Below are 18,082 nucleotides of genomic sequence, written 5' to 3' on the forward strand. Positions count from 1 at the left end.
TCACTGCCAGAGGTCCATGAGGCCTCTGTCACTCCGAGCCCAGCGCTGTATGTACTTTACCTGTGACTTCTGTGACTTGAATAAAACTGCTATTGGGAACTGCAGAACTCTCCGGCTGAAATCCTCGGACTGTCAATAAAAGAACCGGGAGAATCTAGCACGCTTTCTATTGTGTTCTACACATGGATCATCTTTCATGATCCATGTGTCCGCTTTCTATTGTGTTCTACATCTTTTGTCTTATTGCCTTAACTTTGTCTTAATTATCCTTAATCCTGCCTTGCTTATGTTTGACCTCACTGTTTGGCTTTGTGTTGTTATACTACTGATTTCCTTTGCCTGCCAAAGCACTTCGTAAACAGTTTTTTTAAGGTTTGAAACAAATAAACTTGTTATTATCATTTATAATAATGTGCGCTTGTCAAACTTTTTTAAGTCAAATTATCAGAAACTAACTGACACACTGTACACCTGAAGCATTGCGGTCATATGTGCAACTGATTCTCCATTATCATAGGCATATCATGTGTTTCGTAGGGCTACTCTGTTGTTTTCTATTCAGCACACTGTACATGACATACTTTCATCATTCAAAATAGCCTACCTGTGCATGCTGTGGAAATTGTCACAGAAAAAGGAAGGCCAATGTGCAGGCTTATCTCGCTGTTAAAGCGTACAGAAAGCGGTCTACTTTTATCTAGCGATCTATCTTTTTATCAAGCGTCAGTAGTAAAGTAGGCACTTCGTGTGGCTCCGCCCACCGCCGCCTAAACCGGAAGTTTAGCTGTTGTTGTCACACTGGAAGAAAATGGCTGCTGCTCCGACTTTTTTTCAATGAAGATACTGATATTTCAATTTCATTTCGTTTTCTCGCGTTGGAGCTACAGTCGTCCGCTATGCAATCGAGAAGGCAAGTCCACCCCTTTCGTTGAGATTGACGTCGCTTCATCGGTTCGTGTCTCAGACGACGTAACATCACGAGCGTAGCTGGTAACTTACAGCTTGCCCACCAGGAACGGGCTAGCATGCTAACGCTAGCCGTGCTAGCCTCAACGGTCAGGCATCAGCGAGCTTGTTGCTATTCAGCCACTCAATTGACTGAGCTCACAGACACCAGAGTTCACTAACCCGAGCTGCCCGGTTATAACAACCCTGAGACACACCGAGCAGCCAGTTACCTTGCCGGAGTGTTAAAGTATATAAGCAAAGGATGAAACAAGTTGTATGAAACAGTTTCGCTCGTCAGTCCTCTTAGCTGTTTGTGTGTGGCATCTGATTGAGGCGTGCTATTTTGGCATCGGTACCAAGTGGATCTGTGCTAAAGTGTCTGTCATTTGTGTTTGATTGGCCGTGTCTGGGTGCAACCGTGTTGTCTGCTGTGTTGCTGTGCAGGGTGTGAATGGTCACTCTAGGAAGGTGACAGTGTGGGGCAGAAAGGACAGCATCGTCTACCGTCACCCGCCTTGCTGCTGGCGGTGGACCACAATGGTGAGTTTCATCTGTTTCAGGTCATTTGTCCAGTGCATATTCAGAAGACCTCATCAGTGGAGTTTTATACTAGATGAAATATCCAACCACAAACCCTCACCATGACTTGTGCATCTGATTTCTGTCCCCATTGTGACTAATCTCTAAAATTTTTCTCTCATTCCCCAAAGCAACAAGTTTTGGAATATGCATTGGATCGAGCCGAGGTAAAAGCCTTCATTTCAGTGTTTGTTCATTAGTAGAAACACTAATCAAAGTAGTAGCAGTGGTAGTATCATATGTGCGCCTTGTACACGCATTAAGCACTGTCCATGCTAAACGGACACTACCTGTCCCATCATTCAGTAATAAAGTGCATTATCTGTTATTCAGTACGTTGTTGAAAGTGCTCGACAACGACCAGCCAAAAGAAGAATTTCATCCGGCGGGAGGAAGAGTTTGTACCAGAAGCTCTATGAACTGTACATGGAGGAATGTGAGAAAGAGCCAGAGATAAAGGTTCGTATTATGCCACTTGAGTCTTAGTTACGATCAAGTAATTATTAAAACCTTCTGTAAGATCTCTAAGGAATGAGTGGGGAAAAATGTCAGTTTTGAATTTGTGTGTCCAAATAGTTTCGGGACTTTTATTTCTAAACTGTGTGGTTATATTTTGCATATTCCTAAAATAATGTCCTTAATCCTATGACCACACAGCAAATCTAGGGACAGGTAGTATTGTAGCACACAATAAGTTCAGAGCGGCGGTAAAGTGGGGCTGATGATGATACCGATTTCTAAAAATGCGTGTACAGGTTGTCTGTGAATTTCATGTTTCAAGTATATCAAAACAAAGAGTTCAATTATAAGCCATTGAACAATTTTGCAACATCGCAGTTTCAACAGTGTATTATTTTCTGACTCAAGTGTCAAATTTAGCTCCTGTTTTGTTTACTGTTTATTAACTGCAAAAGGTAACTAATTGGTAAAATTGGTATTAAATCAGCCCAGACTTTGCTCAAATATTAAATTGTAAATACTGTATATTAACAGTAAGATTGTACTACACATCCACTACAAACTATCCAAACAGGCAGTCCTTGTCTGTTAAGGTTTTATTTAGAAAGCATTAATAACATACTTTTCTCGCATAGAGTTTGCATGAGTAATCTTTTGGGATTTTTGTTGCTCATATGGAGGCTCTCTGTCTAATGTGCGTGCTTTTGTTTGTCGTCTTTCTGAAGAATTTGAGAAGAAATGTCAATCTACTGGAGAAGCTGGTGTCTCAGGAGTCTGTATCATGTCTGGTGGTCAACCTGTACCCTGGGAATGAAGGCTACTCTTTAATGCTCAGGGGCAAAAATGGATCTGGTAAGCAAATGCCTCAGTCCATCCAGCCTGTGTTTGTCTGATCTGTGTACCACAATCGTTTGTGTGCAACATGTTTGTGTTGCTCTCTAGATTCTGAAACCATCCGTCTGCCATATGAAGAAGGAGAACTGCTGGAGTACCTCGATGCTGAGGAGTTGCCTCCTATTCTGGTTGATTTGTTGGAGAAATCACAGGTATGTGTGTGCATATGGACACATAAAAATGTACATACACACATGCATAAACCATTCTGAGGTTACTGAAGTGTTTTCTACTGTATCAACATTAACTTTTAGTTCAATGTTTTGAGGTTACAGTAATGCAGGTATTTTAAAGCATACTCAAAGGCTTCAGACATGTTTCCTACTCATGTCTTAAATTTATAAAGAGACCAGGACTATGCAGGGTTCCTATTCTCATATCATGGAATATTTTTTGATTGCTTCCTGCTTAGTTATCTACCTTTATGTATCATCTGTTGGTTGACCTTCTGCCATGTGCAATGTGCCCCAGGTGAACATCTTCCACTGTGGCTGTGTGATAGTAGAGGTGAGAGACTACAGGCAGTCTGGTAATACCAAGATGCCCACCTATCAGAGCAGACACATCCTGCTGCGGCCAACCATGCAGGTAAACTAAAAGGATATGAGGTAAACCCCTCTCACATAAGCCTAAGAAATATTTGAGCGAGTATGATTTTGGCCTGGAATGAGTAAAAACGCACTAACTTACAGTTACCTTTTATGTAAAAAAAAAAAACCCTGAGTTTTTGATGTCCGTCTTTTTGCCCTGCAGACTCTGATCTGTGATGTCCATGCCATGACCAGTGACCATCACAAGTGGACACAGGTAAAGTGTCCTCTTTACTATCTTATCAATTCAGACACGTTCTCATTCAACACAGCCTCAAACATTTTGTTGTGTCCATTCATATACAGTATACTGAGAGTTTTAGAAATTCTATTGAATGTTTTCAGTAAGTATTAAATACAATTTGTATTCAAGTGAAATGTATGTACATGGCCTTAGCTAATAAAAACCTGACCAGACTATGACCATGATATTAGGCAATCTTCCCTTGTGTATCTTTAGTCCTTTGCACATTGTACAGGTGTTTTCTGTAGCATCTGTGTTTCTCTGCTTTAGGATGACAAATTACAGCTGGAGAGTCAGTTGATTTTAGCCACAGCTGAACCTCTGTGCTTGGACCCCTCCATTTCTGTCACCTGCACAGCCAACCGTCTGCTCTACAACAAACAGAAAATGAACACTCGCTCCATGAAACGGTACTGAAAACACTCACTCTTCAGGGTTACGTTACATTGAAGCCAGCTCACTTTGTATTCAGTCGTGCCAGGAAAAAAATGCTCATTTATGAAATGTTTTTTTCTTTAAAAAGGATGTGAAAATGAGAGCTTTGTAACTGTAAAAAGAAAAAGTCAGTGAATGAAGCAAAGGCCTTGCTCATTTTAAGACACATTTCTTGTTTTTTGCTTCGTAGGTGTTTCAAGAGGCACTCGCGAGCCACGCTGAACAGGCAGCAGGAGCTGTCCCATCTGCCCTTGCCACCACAGCTACGACTCTACGACTACCTACAGAGGAGGAAGGAGAGGAAACCGGCGCCTGTCATAGACCTGAAGATCTCAAAGATCGGAAACGTAAGTCGTCAACATATTCATGATTTGACAAACATTTATACACTGTAAGCAGATAAGATGAAGTTGACTGAGGCTGTTTACTATTTGTTAGAGCTTCTCCCACATGAAGAAAATTGATCACGTATTCATCCAACCACCTGTTTGCCTATCACGACACATTGAAATAAAACTTCTGTTTTTTGTTAACTAGAAAAATCTATCAAAGTTACTTTAGTATAGGTCAATGCACGCTGTAATAGTGCTCCCACATTAGTTTTTTACTCATACCTTTGTTTCTCTGCTGCTGTCGTCCTGGCTTCTCGGCTGTCATCACTTGCAGTGTGTTGACATGTGGAAGCAGAGCAACTGCCAACTAACTGTACCGAAAGAAATTGATGTAAGTATCTCAATGCTCGTCTATAACACTGTCACTTAAACACTTAAGCCAGCACCACTTAAAACCCACTCAACTCATAGTCTGGCAGTCGTAATGTAGGCCACAACACACCAAATGGATTTGTTTGTGTGTTTCTGTAGGTGGAAAAGTATGCTGTGGTTGAGAAATCTCTGCAGTTGGAGGATTCGCAGCCCACTACTGTTATCTGGCCTGCTGAGGTAAGTGTGACAGCACCATTAACACTCTCTGGGGGTATGAATCAATGATGGCTGTTTATTGTTAGTAATAAACAAAAAATAGTTGCACGTACTTGTGTAATGGTACACATGAAACAAAATAACATGGGACTTTTTTGCCCCCACTTGCATTTTGCAGATTTACCACACAGCCTCTGTTTTGCTTTTGCTTTGTGTAAACAATAGGAAAATGTGAAGTGCGTGAGAAAAAATGTCTCCCAAGTGGATGCACAATTTTAAACAGATTCCCTTGATGAACCACAATGGAACAGTTCTGAGTTTCACATATGCTTCTGCTATTCTGGAAGAAAGTATAATGGACTGCAGATAGACCGGGTCAGGGACATTGTTTCTGTCCATAAATGGTGCTGGACTCCTTTTCACATATTTTCAACATACTTCATCCCTCATGAAAGTCGACGAGGGGTAATATTTTCTGGCTGCTGGGCTATAAAACAGGTGGCACATGGCAAGTCTGGTTGCTAAAGCGAACGTCAATGTTCCTTACAACACATTAAACAGTTGTTAACCTTTCTCTGCGTGGTTTGAATTTACCCATGCCACTCTCCTTCCCTCCTTCTTCCCCCTTTCTCACCCTTTCTCAAAACAATGGCTTTTAATGTTAGATACATTTTTAAAAAAATGCATGGAAACATCTGTGTAGACTTTACTACCTCACTTCTGTAATAACCCTTTCACAGCAAGAACCAAATGACTCAACATCATTAGACAGAGTACCAACATAAATAAATAGAATTAATTAAATAATAAATCTACAGTTAATTCCACGCTGAACATGAATACCAAAATGAAATCGTTTTCTCTCACTGGGGCATTGCGTGGCACTGAATAGGACAATTTCATTGCACACCTATCCTCACGGGTCTTTTTCAGAGTTGGTTGATTCGGTCAAAACAACACTGAGCTGTATTCCGTGTCATACAAACCGGTTTCATTTGGTTGTCTTTGTCCACTTTGTTTGCACAGGAAGTTGTAGATGACTACACGTTTGAATGTGAGGTGGGCGGTCAAGCCCAGAGGACCAAAGTGTCCATCTTCCAGTCGATGGGAGACCCGCTGGTATATGGGAAGATCTACTGCGCTAAAGAACCAAAAGCAGAGGAGGACAGCACAGACCTAAAACTCATACATCCCCCGTAAGGACAGTCTGTGAAACAAATTCTGTAAGAAATTACTGAATTTGAATTGCCACTCTGAACTCACTCATCTTCGTCTCTTTTGTTTCATTCACAGCTTCCTCATAGGCTCAAAGATTGACGCAGACCGGTGAGTCACCAATTTTGCTTTTGTTGAGAAGCCAATCCTGTCAGTAGGCAGTTTTTTAGGGTGTGCTGCCGGAGAGCATGGTGCAAAATTTTGTGTTATGTCTGTGTCGTAGGTTTCTTACTCAGTACAAAGGAGTGTATGAGAGAGACGTCAAGTGTCAGGTCAAGATGTCCCATAACTCAGGCAGCGTGGGACAGGCGCCTCCCTCCCCCAGCAAAGATGAAGTAAGTGCAGTCTCGCTTAGAGGTAGGAAAGACATTGATGCTTCAGTTTTGTTGTAAATTCAGTTCACATGTGGGGCTGCATCTCACTTTTCTGATATCTTTTTTTTATTGATGAAACTAAGATTAGAATTTTCCTCATACAATCAAACTTTTAGTTCATAGTTTAGTTATAAAAACAATGTATTTTTAACTATATTGAGCATAATGAGCAGGATTGACTGTGCTGTTGTGATTTGCAGTTGGCACTTTTACTTTTGTGTTCGTGTTGGGATGCACTGTGGCTAACAAACTGGTTTCATTGTCATCTGCAGGGTGATGGTATTTCTCCACTGGTCCAGACGTCTGTTCTGGGAAAAGGGGTGAAACTCCGACCCCCTCCCATAAAACTGCCTTCAGGATCAGGCAGCAGCTCCTCAGGTACATCTGCTACTTCTGACAAAGATAAAGTGTCATAGAAAGAAGGGAATAAAAATGTCATTCCTTTGCTGGAATATTTTTAAATTGAAATATCTAAATTCACACCTTCACTTGTGGTTTTAGTTTAAAGGAATTCTGGAAATTGTAGACAAGAGAGGTTGGTGGAAAAAGGGTGCAACCAAACCTTAAATGGCAACAAAATAAACTCTGGGCTGAGTCATACATCGTTTTTTAAATTAATTCTAGCAGCACAGACGTGTCAGAGGTGGGTTTTTTCCTTTTATGGCTAGTATTAAGACTGCCGGGTAATAGTGAGGTCAAGTGTTACGAGGGAAGGGTGGAGCCTGCAACATCTCTGGTCAAGGTGAGAGTGAAGCGAAGGGGCAAACTGTATTTTCTGTAATCTTTGTTGTTTCAGTGGGGTGTTGAGCACAAATAACCAACTTAGACAAGACTATATATATCTATATCTATTCAACACTCCCTGTTTGTGATCATGAACAGGGTGCAGTAAACGTCTCATCCCCTCGTTTTTCATCAGGTAATCCATATAGTTCACAAACCACCAGTGGTCTACTCAAGTGTCCTACGCCCCCTCCAGCCAAAAGCCAGTCTCTGAACAGGAAGCACTCCATGGAGCTGGGCCAGGTGGGCCTGCTGTCGCCCGCCTCCCTCTCCCCGATGGGCTCCACGCAGAGTGAGTACAGCCGAGTCTGACTAACTGTTGGGCTGCTTGCTTTCATCAGTCACAGTTGTGAGAATGAGTTATACTGGAACGTCTTACATCAGCTCTTCTCAAGCCTCCCAAATTTTCCAGATCTGGAATTTATGAAAAAAGAACTTGACAAGGTTCTCAGTCTGCACAGGGATGCATGCAAAGAACTTTTCCCCATAATATTATATATTCTGACTAAAACCAGTTGCTAGTCAACTTGTCAGGGAAAAGAGCAAAGCGTCTCATAATTTAGATTTAACTTTTTAGCTTACAGGAAGATAAACCTCCATCAAGTAGTAGTAGCCATTGTAAATGTGCAGTGCCAAATACATAACCATCTAATCGAGCACAGATAATGAGTGTTATCATGAATCATGCTAGGTTCGTCTTTTTTCCTACAAAAATTCTGTCTTCGTAATTGTTTTATCTATTTTGACCCTTTTTCCCCCTTAAGGATCGGGAACCCCGAAGCCATCCACCCCTACACCCACCAACACGCCATGCTCGACACCGCACCCCGCCGACTCCCTCTCTGCTCCTCTCTCGGTGACCCCTACTCCTTCGGACCCTCCCATGGTTCAGAGCCAGTCGCAGCCTGCCCTCCTGACACCCTTCGCCCAGCAGCAGCTGGCTCTAAGCCAGCCTCTTCCTGTCATGACCATTCCCCTGCCCACCATGGGCACGTCCATCACCACAGGAACCACCTCGTCGCAGGTCATGGCCAACCCGGCAGGGCTCAATTTCATCAACGTGGTCAGCTCTGTCTGGTAAGACAGTAAATAGTCCCCGATGTCACACCTGTCACTTGTTAGTCACCGTCACCTCTCATGAGGATCCTCTGCTGTTTGTGTAGCAGTCCTCAGACCTTGATGAGTGGCTCCAACCCCATGCTTGGTCCAGGCCTTAATCTGAGTGGAATCCTGCCACCTGGAGGGTTGATGCCCACCATGCAGTCAGCAGCACAGACTGGTGAGAGATCTCAATGCCACATTCCTAAAGTATGTGTGTGAAGCAGGGTGAAGATTACCCTCCAAATGAACTCCCCATGTTCTTTTGCATCCAACCAACTGACATGTCCTCGAGCATAACGGTGAATTCCAGCTCTAGTAATGCTGAACCTGACCTCTGACCTCTCTGTAGAGGGAGAAGCTCTCAGACCACATTTTACCAAACAGGATCCTACAGCACATTAAGCAATTTGAAGCCGACCATGAAGAAATGAGGATTTACTGTATCAGACAAGGACATTTTGAGAGGGTTGAACACACATTGGCTGCTCCAGGAAACAGCCTTTATATTCATTGTGACTTTATACTCATTATTTTAGCCCTGTGTAACATAGAGTGTGTCAGATGGCTTTACAAGCTCTGTGCAACAAAAAATGTCTGACCCAGCCCAACTTAATTATATAAAATAAAGAATTCTGGAAAGAAAATGAAGGATAGAAACACAAGAGATTTACACTGTACAGATATAGTGCGATTAAATCAAATCCCTTATTAAAGTATCTTCATATCCAGTTAAAGAATTCCAGTGGGTCTGATGAAAATGTTCAGAGATGGTTTTATTTAGAAAGACACATTTTCTACCTGTACTATTCTGTCTGTTGAATTTAACTGTGAATTGTGTTCCAGGGAGTCCTTTTGGCCTGAACAGCAACGCTGGCTTGAGACCACTGAACCTACTGCAGGTATGACTTTACCAGTTAGTCTGTAACTCTGTTAGTAGCATGCACCGGGTATTTGTTTGACATAGTGACAGTCCTGATCCTGCATCCATGTTACCACACCTGAACAGCGATGAGCTGTAACTGCACAGCTCAATTTCCTCACACTTCCCCCACAGCACCCTATTTCAAGTTGCCGTACCTCTGATATTCTGATAGCGGTAATGGTGTAGTTACCCTGTGTTGTTTGACCGCTCTGTTAATTCTCCCATGTCCCTCTGCTCTCCATTTTTTCTTACATGTGCATCATTCCGTTCCCTCTGCTTGTCCTCCCCCCATCTCCAACCCGTCCTTCATCCTTATCTCCCTTTCTGTTACTCCCCCACTTTTGTTTGTTGGTGCGTTTGTTTGTGTCACGTCTCCAGATTCCCACTGGCCCTCTCATCTTTAACTCTCTTCAGCAGCAGCAGCTGTCTCAGTTCTCCCCACAGCAGAGTCAGTCAGCCACCTCCAGCCCTCAACAGCAGGGGGACACGGTGAGACACGCAGTCACATTTGCATGCAAACACATTAGAGCCCTGCACGGGCCAAAAATTCCAGCCCAAGCCCAACAACATTTTCAGGCAATTTTTCATCTATTGCCTGACCGCACCAGTAGAAGTTTAAGCTCTCCCTGAAACGTGCGAACACATGCAGACACACACACACACACACACACACACTCCTATGGGGTGCATTTATTACAATCATGCCCACAAATATTAACACCGATTGTCCATTAGAGAGAAGCATAAGCATGCAGTAGAGAATATAGCCAAGTGATCCAGCAGCAAATAAGTAAATAAAGATTTAGGATTCACCTGAAGCTTTTCCTGAAGCAGCAGGAACTTTTAGGAACTCTCCACTGCTCCAACCTCTTCCTATTGCTCTGCACGGTCAACTGAAGTTTTGAATTGTCATATATAATGCAGGTGAATAATGCATAATATTTATTATGTAGTCACTAGAACAATATTTCATACAGTCCCCTTTGTGTGCTCTCCTGCATGTACATGGGCACAGTGAAAGGAGAGGACTAAAATGAGCCCGAGTCCGACCTGAGTGGTGCCTATTAAAGTGGCTCTAGCCCTGCCAAATCAGCTCAGCATGTCGAGACCTGACAGGCTTGCAGACCTGTAACACACACAGTCACATAGACCATATTAATATTGTTCTAAGATTCCTTGATACAGTAGTTTGAACAGCAACAATGCAATATTATAAATTGTGTGTAGATTAAATCTAGAATTTAAACATTTTAGTTTGATGATGTTTATGTTAGAAAGATATATATACATTTCCTAAGTAGTAAAAAGCATAGAAAGTTTTTTCATTGAGAAGCCAAAAGATATGTACTTACAAGACGCTGTTTATCCACAGTCAAAAAAAACGAGCGACCGAGCTAGTGGTGGAAGAAGAGTTCAGAGTAAAGTACTTAAACAGCACTGTTGTAAATGCTTAGTTACTTTTCAACTCTGACGCTGGCTTGTTGTGATAATTGAGCCAACAAACCAAACAAACAAAAACTGGGCTGTACGCTAGGGTGCCCAGAAGTCCAAGAGGACGTTCCTCCTAAAAAAGTGGTGGGGTGAGGATGTACAGTCCAACAGGACAATGACCAAAGTGTATTGACACATACAACAAGGATTTGAAATTGCTCGGGTGACCCAATGGAAAATCTTTGGAACGGCTTTGTGACGGCTGTCAAGGCGCTTCTCATTGTACAAGAGCAGGTTTGAGCCAATCTGAAAGGAATGATTAGAGGAAAGCCAAGAACCCAGCAATGCTGAGGTGATAGTGACATATTCAAGAAAATGCTAGAGGAGAAGTTGTAACCACTGCCAAAACACCTCATAACCTCCTTAAGACTGGACCCTCAGATTAGAACGAGCAAAATCAGTGTCACCTTTTATTATAACTTGCTTTAAATTTGAACTTGTGTAAGCACCTTTAGTTTGCTTGTCTTGGGTAGATTTTGTATTTCTCTTTTGACCTCAACGTCTTGTGCTACCTCCCACTTTTGTTGCAGGGTGACCAGGGCTCAGATCAAAGCATAGGAAACCAGCAGACAGCGGTCATCAACCTGGGAGGCTTCATGTCTCCACAGGCAGCAGGTATGACCTACACACACACACACACGCACGCACACACACACAGAGAGAGACACAAATTTCTCTAAAACATTTCTGTTCAGTCCTTTAACCTGTTTCAAAACAAACTGACATCATCAACTAGTACTAATAAAATACAATTGACTTAGAATTACTAATGTATTCATTATTGTAATTACTGTACAGTAGGTCTCATAGTCTGTAACTAAACATGATCATTTTACTGTAGTTAGCCATTGTTCCTCTCAGTGGAGCATGTTACAACTGACAGGAGAGACTCAACCTCCCCTTCTTCTCTGCTACATTCTCTCTTTTTTTATTTTCCCTCTGTTGTTTTTTGCCCCCACCCCTATTTCTTTCCTTCCTGCACTATCTTCTTGTCCTCCTTCTCAACCTGCCCTGCTCACTCACACCTTTTCCACCGTATTCATGCTATTCGCCCATAATCCACTTCAAAACGTCCACGCACACGGTCCTGTGCGCCTGTGCTGTTGGCCTCCCTGCAATGTTCCCTCTTTTTTTTTCCTCTCTTCTTTCATTTCCTCTCTTTCCTGTGGTTATGCATCACTCCATCCTCTCCTTTAAACTTGTCGTTGTGTCCCCTCTGCCTGTATGTGCATTTTCTCTCTTCATCCTTTACTCCGTTCCTTCCTCTGCTTCTCTCCCTCTTGCCGGCACACCCTTCCCTCTGGGGCTCCCTCTCTCCCTCCTACCCCCTTAGTGCTGTCCCAGTTGGGCTGTGGGCTGGACGGGTCTGGGCCCCCGCTGCCTTCTCCAAGGCTTCAGCAGCAGCACCAGCCACAGATCCAAGTAATACAGCAACTTTAACATCTATATACACATATACATGTTTGTAGCTTCATCAGCCAACTCTCCATGCCTTTATTTAGCAGGCAGGCGTATGTTGTGCTACACTTAAGAAGAATTAGGCCATATCACTTTATGCTCTGTATTTAAGTCTAAAACAGAGAAGATTCTTTTTATCTTTACATAAAAAATTTGTTTTTTCATCAGACCTGGGTAAAATTTACATGGATTTCAGAAAGCAAACAAGTGTGGACTGTATGCCACAGAATGAAAACACATTTTATGTCCCCCAAGGAAGCTGAATTTTAAGGACTGAAAACATTTGGTATAACTAACAATGTCAGACTAATTTTATTTTAAATTCAAATATTTTCTTAAATTTATCTACCAAATGAGTCGTTGTAGTTGAAACTGTTTAACCCCAGGTCTGATTTTCATCAAATTTCATTCTCTCTTTTTTTTTTTTTTTTTTTTTTTTTCAAATTATTTTCTTATTCTGTTGTAGGTCCACACCATTCACTCCATCTTGTGTTGTATGTTTGGTTAACATGTTGTTTGGCAAAGATCACAGCAGTCCCAGTACTCCCTGCCTCCCACACACCAGAGCTTGTGGCACTTCCAATGGCAGCAACTAACAGCGTGTCCAACTGGGAGGCATGTTCTTACAAAGCATTCAGCGACACGATCCGTGATATTGTCGTGGGGTATACATGCTATTGAAGTGTTGCTGACTGCATTATGACAGATTAGAGATGACAGGCTCTTACACTGTAAGCATGAATAGTAAGGCGTTAAAAGGTTGTTTTTGCCCAGTTGAAGTTGCTGACTTACTCCGAGCAGAGAGCACGGTTGCTAAGCTGCATGTCTGTTTTTGCCAGGGCCACAGCCAATAATTTGTGTCTCCAGAACGCCACTGGTGCTGCTTGACTGTATCCTGCCTCACTCCCCAACACACCCCAACTTGCCCCGAATCTATATCTCTTCCCTCTTCTCCCTCCCCTCTGCAACCCATTAACCACTCTTCTGTGTTTTCTCCGCACACTCCTCTTGTATGTCGTACCAGGCTTTAGTTCAGCTTCACTAACCCATGCCACTTAAAGACGAATGACACGAAGCATTCTGCCGGCAATCTAACACATAATTTGATTCCAGTTTCAGTGAGGGAGTCTGCTCAACACGTGCCAGTGAATGTGTTTTTTTTTTGTTTTTAACCGTGCTGCAGATGCTTACATACCTTAGATCCACTGACAAAAAGCATGCATTGTGCTACTTGTAGTAACGTACTTTTTCTTCTGCACCGGACAGTTGCAATTCTTGCAGCACCAAATGCAGCAGCAGCAAATGGCTATGGGAGCAGCAGCTCCTCAGGGGGGAGCGCCACGGCAACATACCGCCAGCCAACCAAGAAGTAAGAGGAAGAGGAGCATGCCACAGCCCCTCCCTAAGTCATGACAGACTAAAATCACACTAAAAACCCTTCCCCCAGCTACACAAGGACGTGAATGATCCATACTGTGCTCTTTGTCTGCCTCACTGTGGAGACTGCAGACAAAAAAAAAAAGACTATTTGTCCTTTCTGTGTGTCTTTTTTCTAGCTGACAAATTTGTATGTAATGGTTGTCAAGAGGTTTTGGAGAACCAAAACTGTGTCCACCATAGAGGATGGGGGTTTTTAGAACAGGGAGCCCTACACTTTGAAGAACCGTAGTGATATTTTTTTGAGATGAAACAGAAAAAGATGGTTCTCGTAGGTAGTGGGCTTTCACAATAACGTCGCCCCTTCAGGAAGACTTTTTCTCTATGGGGGCCCTGTGGACGGAGAGGATCATGAATGCACATTCTCAGAGGATTCCTCATGAGCCTGCCTGATCTTCCTGCCTCTGCTTGGTTGACCCCGGTAGAAACTGCCCTTTAAGCACGGATCCCAGCTGAGCTTATTGACACCAAATCCTCCATATAACCATTACATGTGAAAATGCAAATCTGATCTTGGAGTAGTGCCTGGGGGCAGCTCTCTACCTCTCAGTCTGTTGGAAGTTTTTCTTCTGTTAGCCATCTCGGCACAGGGCTCAACCGGGGACTCAAGATCAACATGCAAGACGGTGTACCTGCTTTTGTACAGCACATTTTGAAAAGGCATTTCCTTTTAATGAGTTCAGGAGCCATGAGCGTATTCTTACGAGACATCAACCGAGTGTGTGTGTGAGACATTTCTGGACACTGAGAAATAATTTTTTAAGCAGTCTTTGTCAGCAGTTTTATTGTTATTAAAAAAAAGAATATATATTGACAGTGGAAAATACAGCTTTTAGATAAAAAAAAAAAAAAAAGCGTTGTCTGGGGCTCTTTATTGCGCTGTCTTCACACTACGAATGACTTTGTCAGTGAGTTTCTGGATCTCTCTCTGTCGCACTGTTGCTCTGCTGATACACTCCTGAAGCTTCTCCCCCGACAGCGACGTTCCACCTGAGCCAGAGGGAAAGATTGTTGGCAGGGAGGTTTGTTTGAGCTGATTCTCCATTTCACCTCATAGAACAGAGTTAGGGTTAGTCAGTTACGGCTCTAACTGGGATGCATTTACAGGACATGTGAGCTGTAGACATGGACTTTGTCTCTCTTTACCCACACAGGTCAAAGAGAGGTTTGTGCAAAATGTATGATTCCAACATTGATTCTTAAGTTTCAGTTGAGGATTAAAAGTTAGTTACAATCCACTATGAAAAAACATAAACTAATTTAATTACAAACACATTTTGTGTTTAAACTTGCAAGTTTAAATGGAAAAGATTGGAAGGTGCTTGACCACATTGCTCCAAATCAATAGTGGGAATCTACAGAGGCTTGATACTGATACTGATTATTGAAAGTGGAGAATAAATTGCATGTAGATAAAATAGCAGCTTTACTTTTAATCTCTAAACTTGCCTAATTAATTAACTTTTCTGTCGTTTAACTGATAAAACCGGAGGGTAGATGAGCTTTTCCAGCCCTGCGTTTTTGACAATGGGGAGTGTTTTCCTTTGTGTAATCAATAAGAAATTGGATTCACAAGCTACAGAGGGAGGCAAATCATCTGACCTGGTTTGTGTACAGCGCAGAGTCGATCCTCCTCATCTGTCACCACGGTGAGCTGAGCGGTCGACAGAGTCTCCTCCTCAGCCGTGGGGTCTACGATCAGTATGGAGCTGCACCGAGAGCAGGCCGAGATTACAGAAGATGCACACTTACAAACAGAGAACGGTTCGTATCTTGGCTACAAGAACTGAAAATCATTCACTTACTCATCAAAAACACAAAAGGAGGCACCAACTGGATGTTTGAGGACATGCAGCCCACGTCTCTTCTTTAAATTCACCTCTGGTGTACACGTCTCTGTGTTGATGGTGACCTCTGGGAGCTGTGCTGTGGGGAGCAGGGAAACTGAGGTTAATATACTAATTTAAAAAAGCAGCATACAAACCAGACATGGATCTCTCTGTGGCCAAAGTTCTACAGAATTAGTTCAGTAAACATGGGGGGTAGCATAGTTGTGAGCATATTGAAGCACATACTGTTCTTCAGGGCAGCCAGCAGGGCGATGATACAAGCATCCAACAAGTTCCCGTCGTAGTCGAGACACATCAAGTCGCAGTAGAGCACCCAGCAGAGCTACAACCAGGACCAGCAGAATCAGGACCAGCATTTATCAGTCACAATGTAACAGCACTGAAGTATGATTGTGGATTTACCTTTCCTCTTTCAATGCACAAGTCCTCTGTCTGTATCACTTCAGAGCTGCAACACCCACATAGAAAAGCTTTAAGGTTTAACACACGCCTGATGTGAAATGAAAACTATGGAATGTGTCTTTAAGTCTGTCACACCTTTCGATTACATCAGCGATGAACTGACTGGCAGCTTGCGCCTGCTCTCCCGGTGGGCCCGGCCGAAACCGAGAGGAGCACAGAGGCGGCAGGTCCACGTTGGGCACTATGGAGGACGGAAAGTACTGCAGTCAGTGGTTTGTGTGTTTCTTTATTTGGATCCCCATTGGATGCCGCATCACAAGATGATTCTTCAATATTTTAAAACTAGACTCACTTTTTTCTTGAATACTCTGACAAGGGAGTGAATTCCATTTATATATTTCTCGATAAATAAAGTATGTTGGATGGAATTTGTCCTAGTTTTGGGACACGTGAACTGCCCACAGCATACAGTTAGTTTACTGACGTGTTACCGAGGTGACACACAGTCTATGTATGAGTAACACTGCTAGCTTCAATATCTACTCAAGCTGAGACACACAATGTGAAAATGCCAAGAAATGTCAGTTTTGAGATATTCACATGCACTATATACATTATATTCACAGGACATTACATACAATAATAAAAACATTATACGCATTTTAATTTAAAAGAATAATTAGACAGCGAAAATTCAAATATGTGAGAGAGAGAAAACTACTAGATTTATGATATTTCAATCGTAACATTACAAAATAATTATGATAATAATAAAAAGAAGAAGAACAACAAATGGTGACACCTTCGTGCTGAACTTACCGACGTAACCTTTCTCAGGTGCCTCCACTGTAGGGTTTGTCAGCTCCTGTTTATAAAGAAACACAAGAAACAGTGATCATTTGTTAAGCTGGTCCACATTCATTAGAATAAGTTCTTTTAACTGCTGCGTATTTGATCATTTACCGCTTTGATCCCACAGATGACTGTGGTGTTTCCAACCTTCACCAGGGCTGAGCCGTCTGCCGTGGATATGGACCCTGAACAGAGCAGCCGCACAGAGAAAATCAGCCCAATGTGGATTAGAGAAAAAGCACAGTCACACATAATTGATACTGTAGATAGATAGATCAGTGCTGTGCCTCACCGATGTTCAGTGTCGTGGTTCTGAACTCTGACAGCTCCCGGCCATCAGGTCGACAGTTTTCTTTCTGAAGAGGGGAAAAATTTGATGGTGAGAAGATTATATCAGAGACAGTGTAGGAAATTATGATGGTGAAATATGTTATAAGAGTAATTTTTTATTATATATAACTACAACAAACAGGAAATTATAACTAGGTTTGTGTTTGCATCACTGACCAGGAAGCTCCTGTGGTACTCCAGAGGCTCAGCAGTCCTGGAAATGTACAAGTTCACAAGGAAGGAAGGTAAAAAAATAAATAAATTTAGAAAAACTGAAACTGCGCTAAAAACATTTGTCAGTAGTGACAGATCGGCTTATTCGCCTGTAATTCACAGTTCAGATATGTGACAATGCTGCGAAAATCCTCGTTAAAACGGCCGTTCACTGCTTCTGTCGTGTATTAGCTAACTATTTAATATACGAACTAAGTTACAGCACTGATCAGCTGGACACATCTTTTTTAACTCTCTCTTTATCAGGTCTGAATGAGGTTCGCTGTTAAAGGTTTGGACCGCGGATCCATTTCATCTTATTAAAAGGAGTCATTGATCAGATCTAATCAGCTAATTAATTTAGCTGAAAGTAAAACATTTAATAAAAGTATCATTTTCGGTGTAATTGCTGAAGTCTAATGAGTCTTACTTGAAACCAGCCGCCATGATGTTTTGATTAACCACGTGGGTTTGGTGTACGTACTACGGTAGCCGGTAGGAGGAAACATAACAACATCAAACGAGATTGTAATGTCAAAAAGCTTTTCCCTATAATTTCCACAGGCAGGCTCTGATATGATAGTT

At 42.3% G+C, this 18,082-nt stretch overlaps 2 protein-coding genes across 4 annotated transcripts; one reads left to right on the top strand and one right to left on the bottom strand.

Moving 5' to 3' along the window:
• The first annotated feature begins 815 nt into the window (after window positions 1-815).
• On the top strand, window positions 816-14,620 carry supt20 (SPT20 homolog, SAGA complex component). 3 transcript variants are annotated; one of them, XM_070843416.1, is made up of 24 exons: window positions 816-910; window positions 1,393-1,488; window positions 1,659-1,694; window positions 1,861-1,986; window positions 2,712-2,838; window positions 2,929-3,032; window positions 3,352-3,468; window positions 3,634-3,687; window positions 3,985-4,124; window positions 4,340-4,496; window positions 4,816-4,872; window positions 5,013-5,090; window positions 6,096-6,265; window positions 6,363-6,395; window positions 6,508-6,619; window positions 6,931-7,036; window positions 7,578-7,733; window positions 8,206-8,518; window positions 8,605-8,720; window positions 9,386-9,441; window positions 9,843-9,953; window positions 11,486-11,570; window positions 12,289-12,377; window positions 13,680-14,620. In XM_070843416.1, the coding sequence occupies exons 2-24, from the start codon at window positions 1,486-1,488 to the stop codon at window positions 13,824-13,826; spliced, it is 2,493 nt and encodes an 830-aa protein (XP_070699517.1). In that variant the 5' UTR covers window positions 816-910; window positions 1,393-1,485; the 3' UTR covers window positions 13,827-14,620. The 3 variants fall into 3 exon arrangements, with proteins under 3 accessions (XP_070699517.1, XP_070699518.1, XP_070699519.1); XM_070843417.1 differs by having other exon boundaries at window positions 8,608-8,720; XM_070843418.1 differs by lacking the exon at window positions 12,289-12,377.
• On the bottom strand, window positions 14,618-17,957 carry exosc8 (exosome component 8). Its single transcript, XM_070843419.1, has 11 exons — window positions 17,928-17,957; window positions 17,462-17,498; window positions 17,247-17,310; window positions 17,066-17,139; window positions 16,922-16,967; window positions 16,238-16,343; window positions 16,103-16,148; window positions 15,926-16,022; window positions 15,656-15,776; window positions 15,453-15,559; window positions 14,618-14,840 (listed from the first exon to the last, which is right to left on the bottom strand). Exons 1-11 carry the CDS (start codon window positions 17,942-17,944, stop codon window positions 14,722-14,724), a joined length of 834 nt encoding a protein of 277 aa, XP_070699520.1. The 5' UTR covers window positions 17,945-17,957; the 3' UTR covers window positions 14,618-14,721.
• Window positions 17,958-18,082: the final 125 nt, after the last annotated feature.

The sequence above is a fragment of the Pempheris klunzingeri genome, chromosome 14, assembly GCF_042242105.1.
Source record: "Pempheris klunzingeri isolate RE-2024b chromosome 14, fPemKlu1.hap1, whole genome shotgun sequence".
NCBI classification, from domain to species: Eukaryota; Metazoa; Chordata; class Actinopteri; order Acropomatiformes; family Pempheridae; genus Pempheris; species Pempheris klunzingeri.

Excerpts from the sequence above, each read along its gene's own strand:
- exosc8 (XM_070843419.1), bottom strand. Across the intron at positions 16,968-17,065 it reads TCATCTGTGGGATCAAAGCG|GAGCTGACAAACCCTACAGT; the intron begins GTAAATGATCAA and ends CTTTATAAACAG. Across the intron at positions 15,560-15,655 it reads TCCTTTTGTGTTTTTGATGA|CTCCATACTGATCGTAGACC; the intron begins GTAAGTGAATGA and ends CTCTCGGTGCAG.
- supt20 (XM_070843416.1), top strand. Across the intron at positions 1,695-1,860 it reads ATGCATTGGATCGAGCCGAG|TACGTTGTTGAAAGTGCTCG; the intron begins GTAAAAGCCTTC and ends TCTGTTATTCAG. Across the intron at positions 5,091-6,095 it reads CTGTTATCTGGCCTGCTGAG|GAAGTTGTAGATGACTACAC; the intron begins GTAAGTGTGACA and ends TTGTTTGCACAG.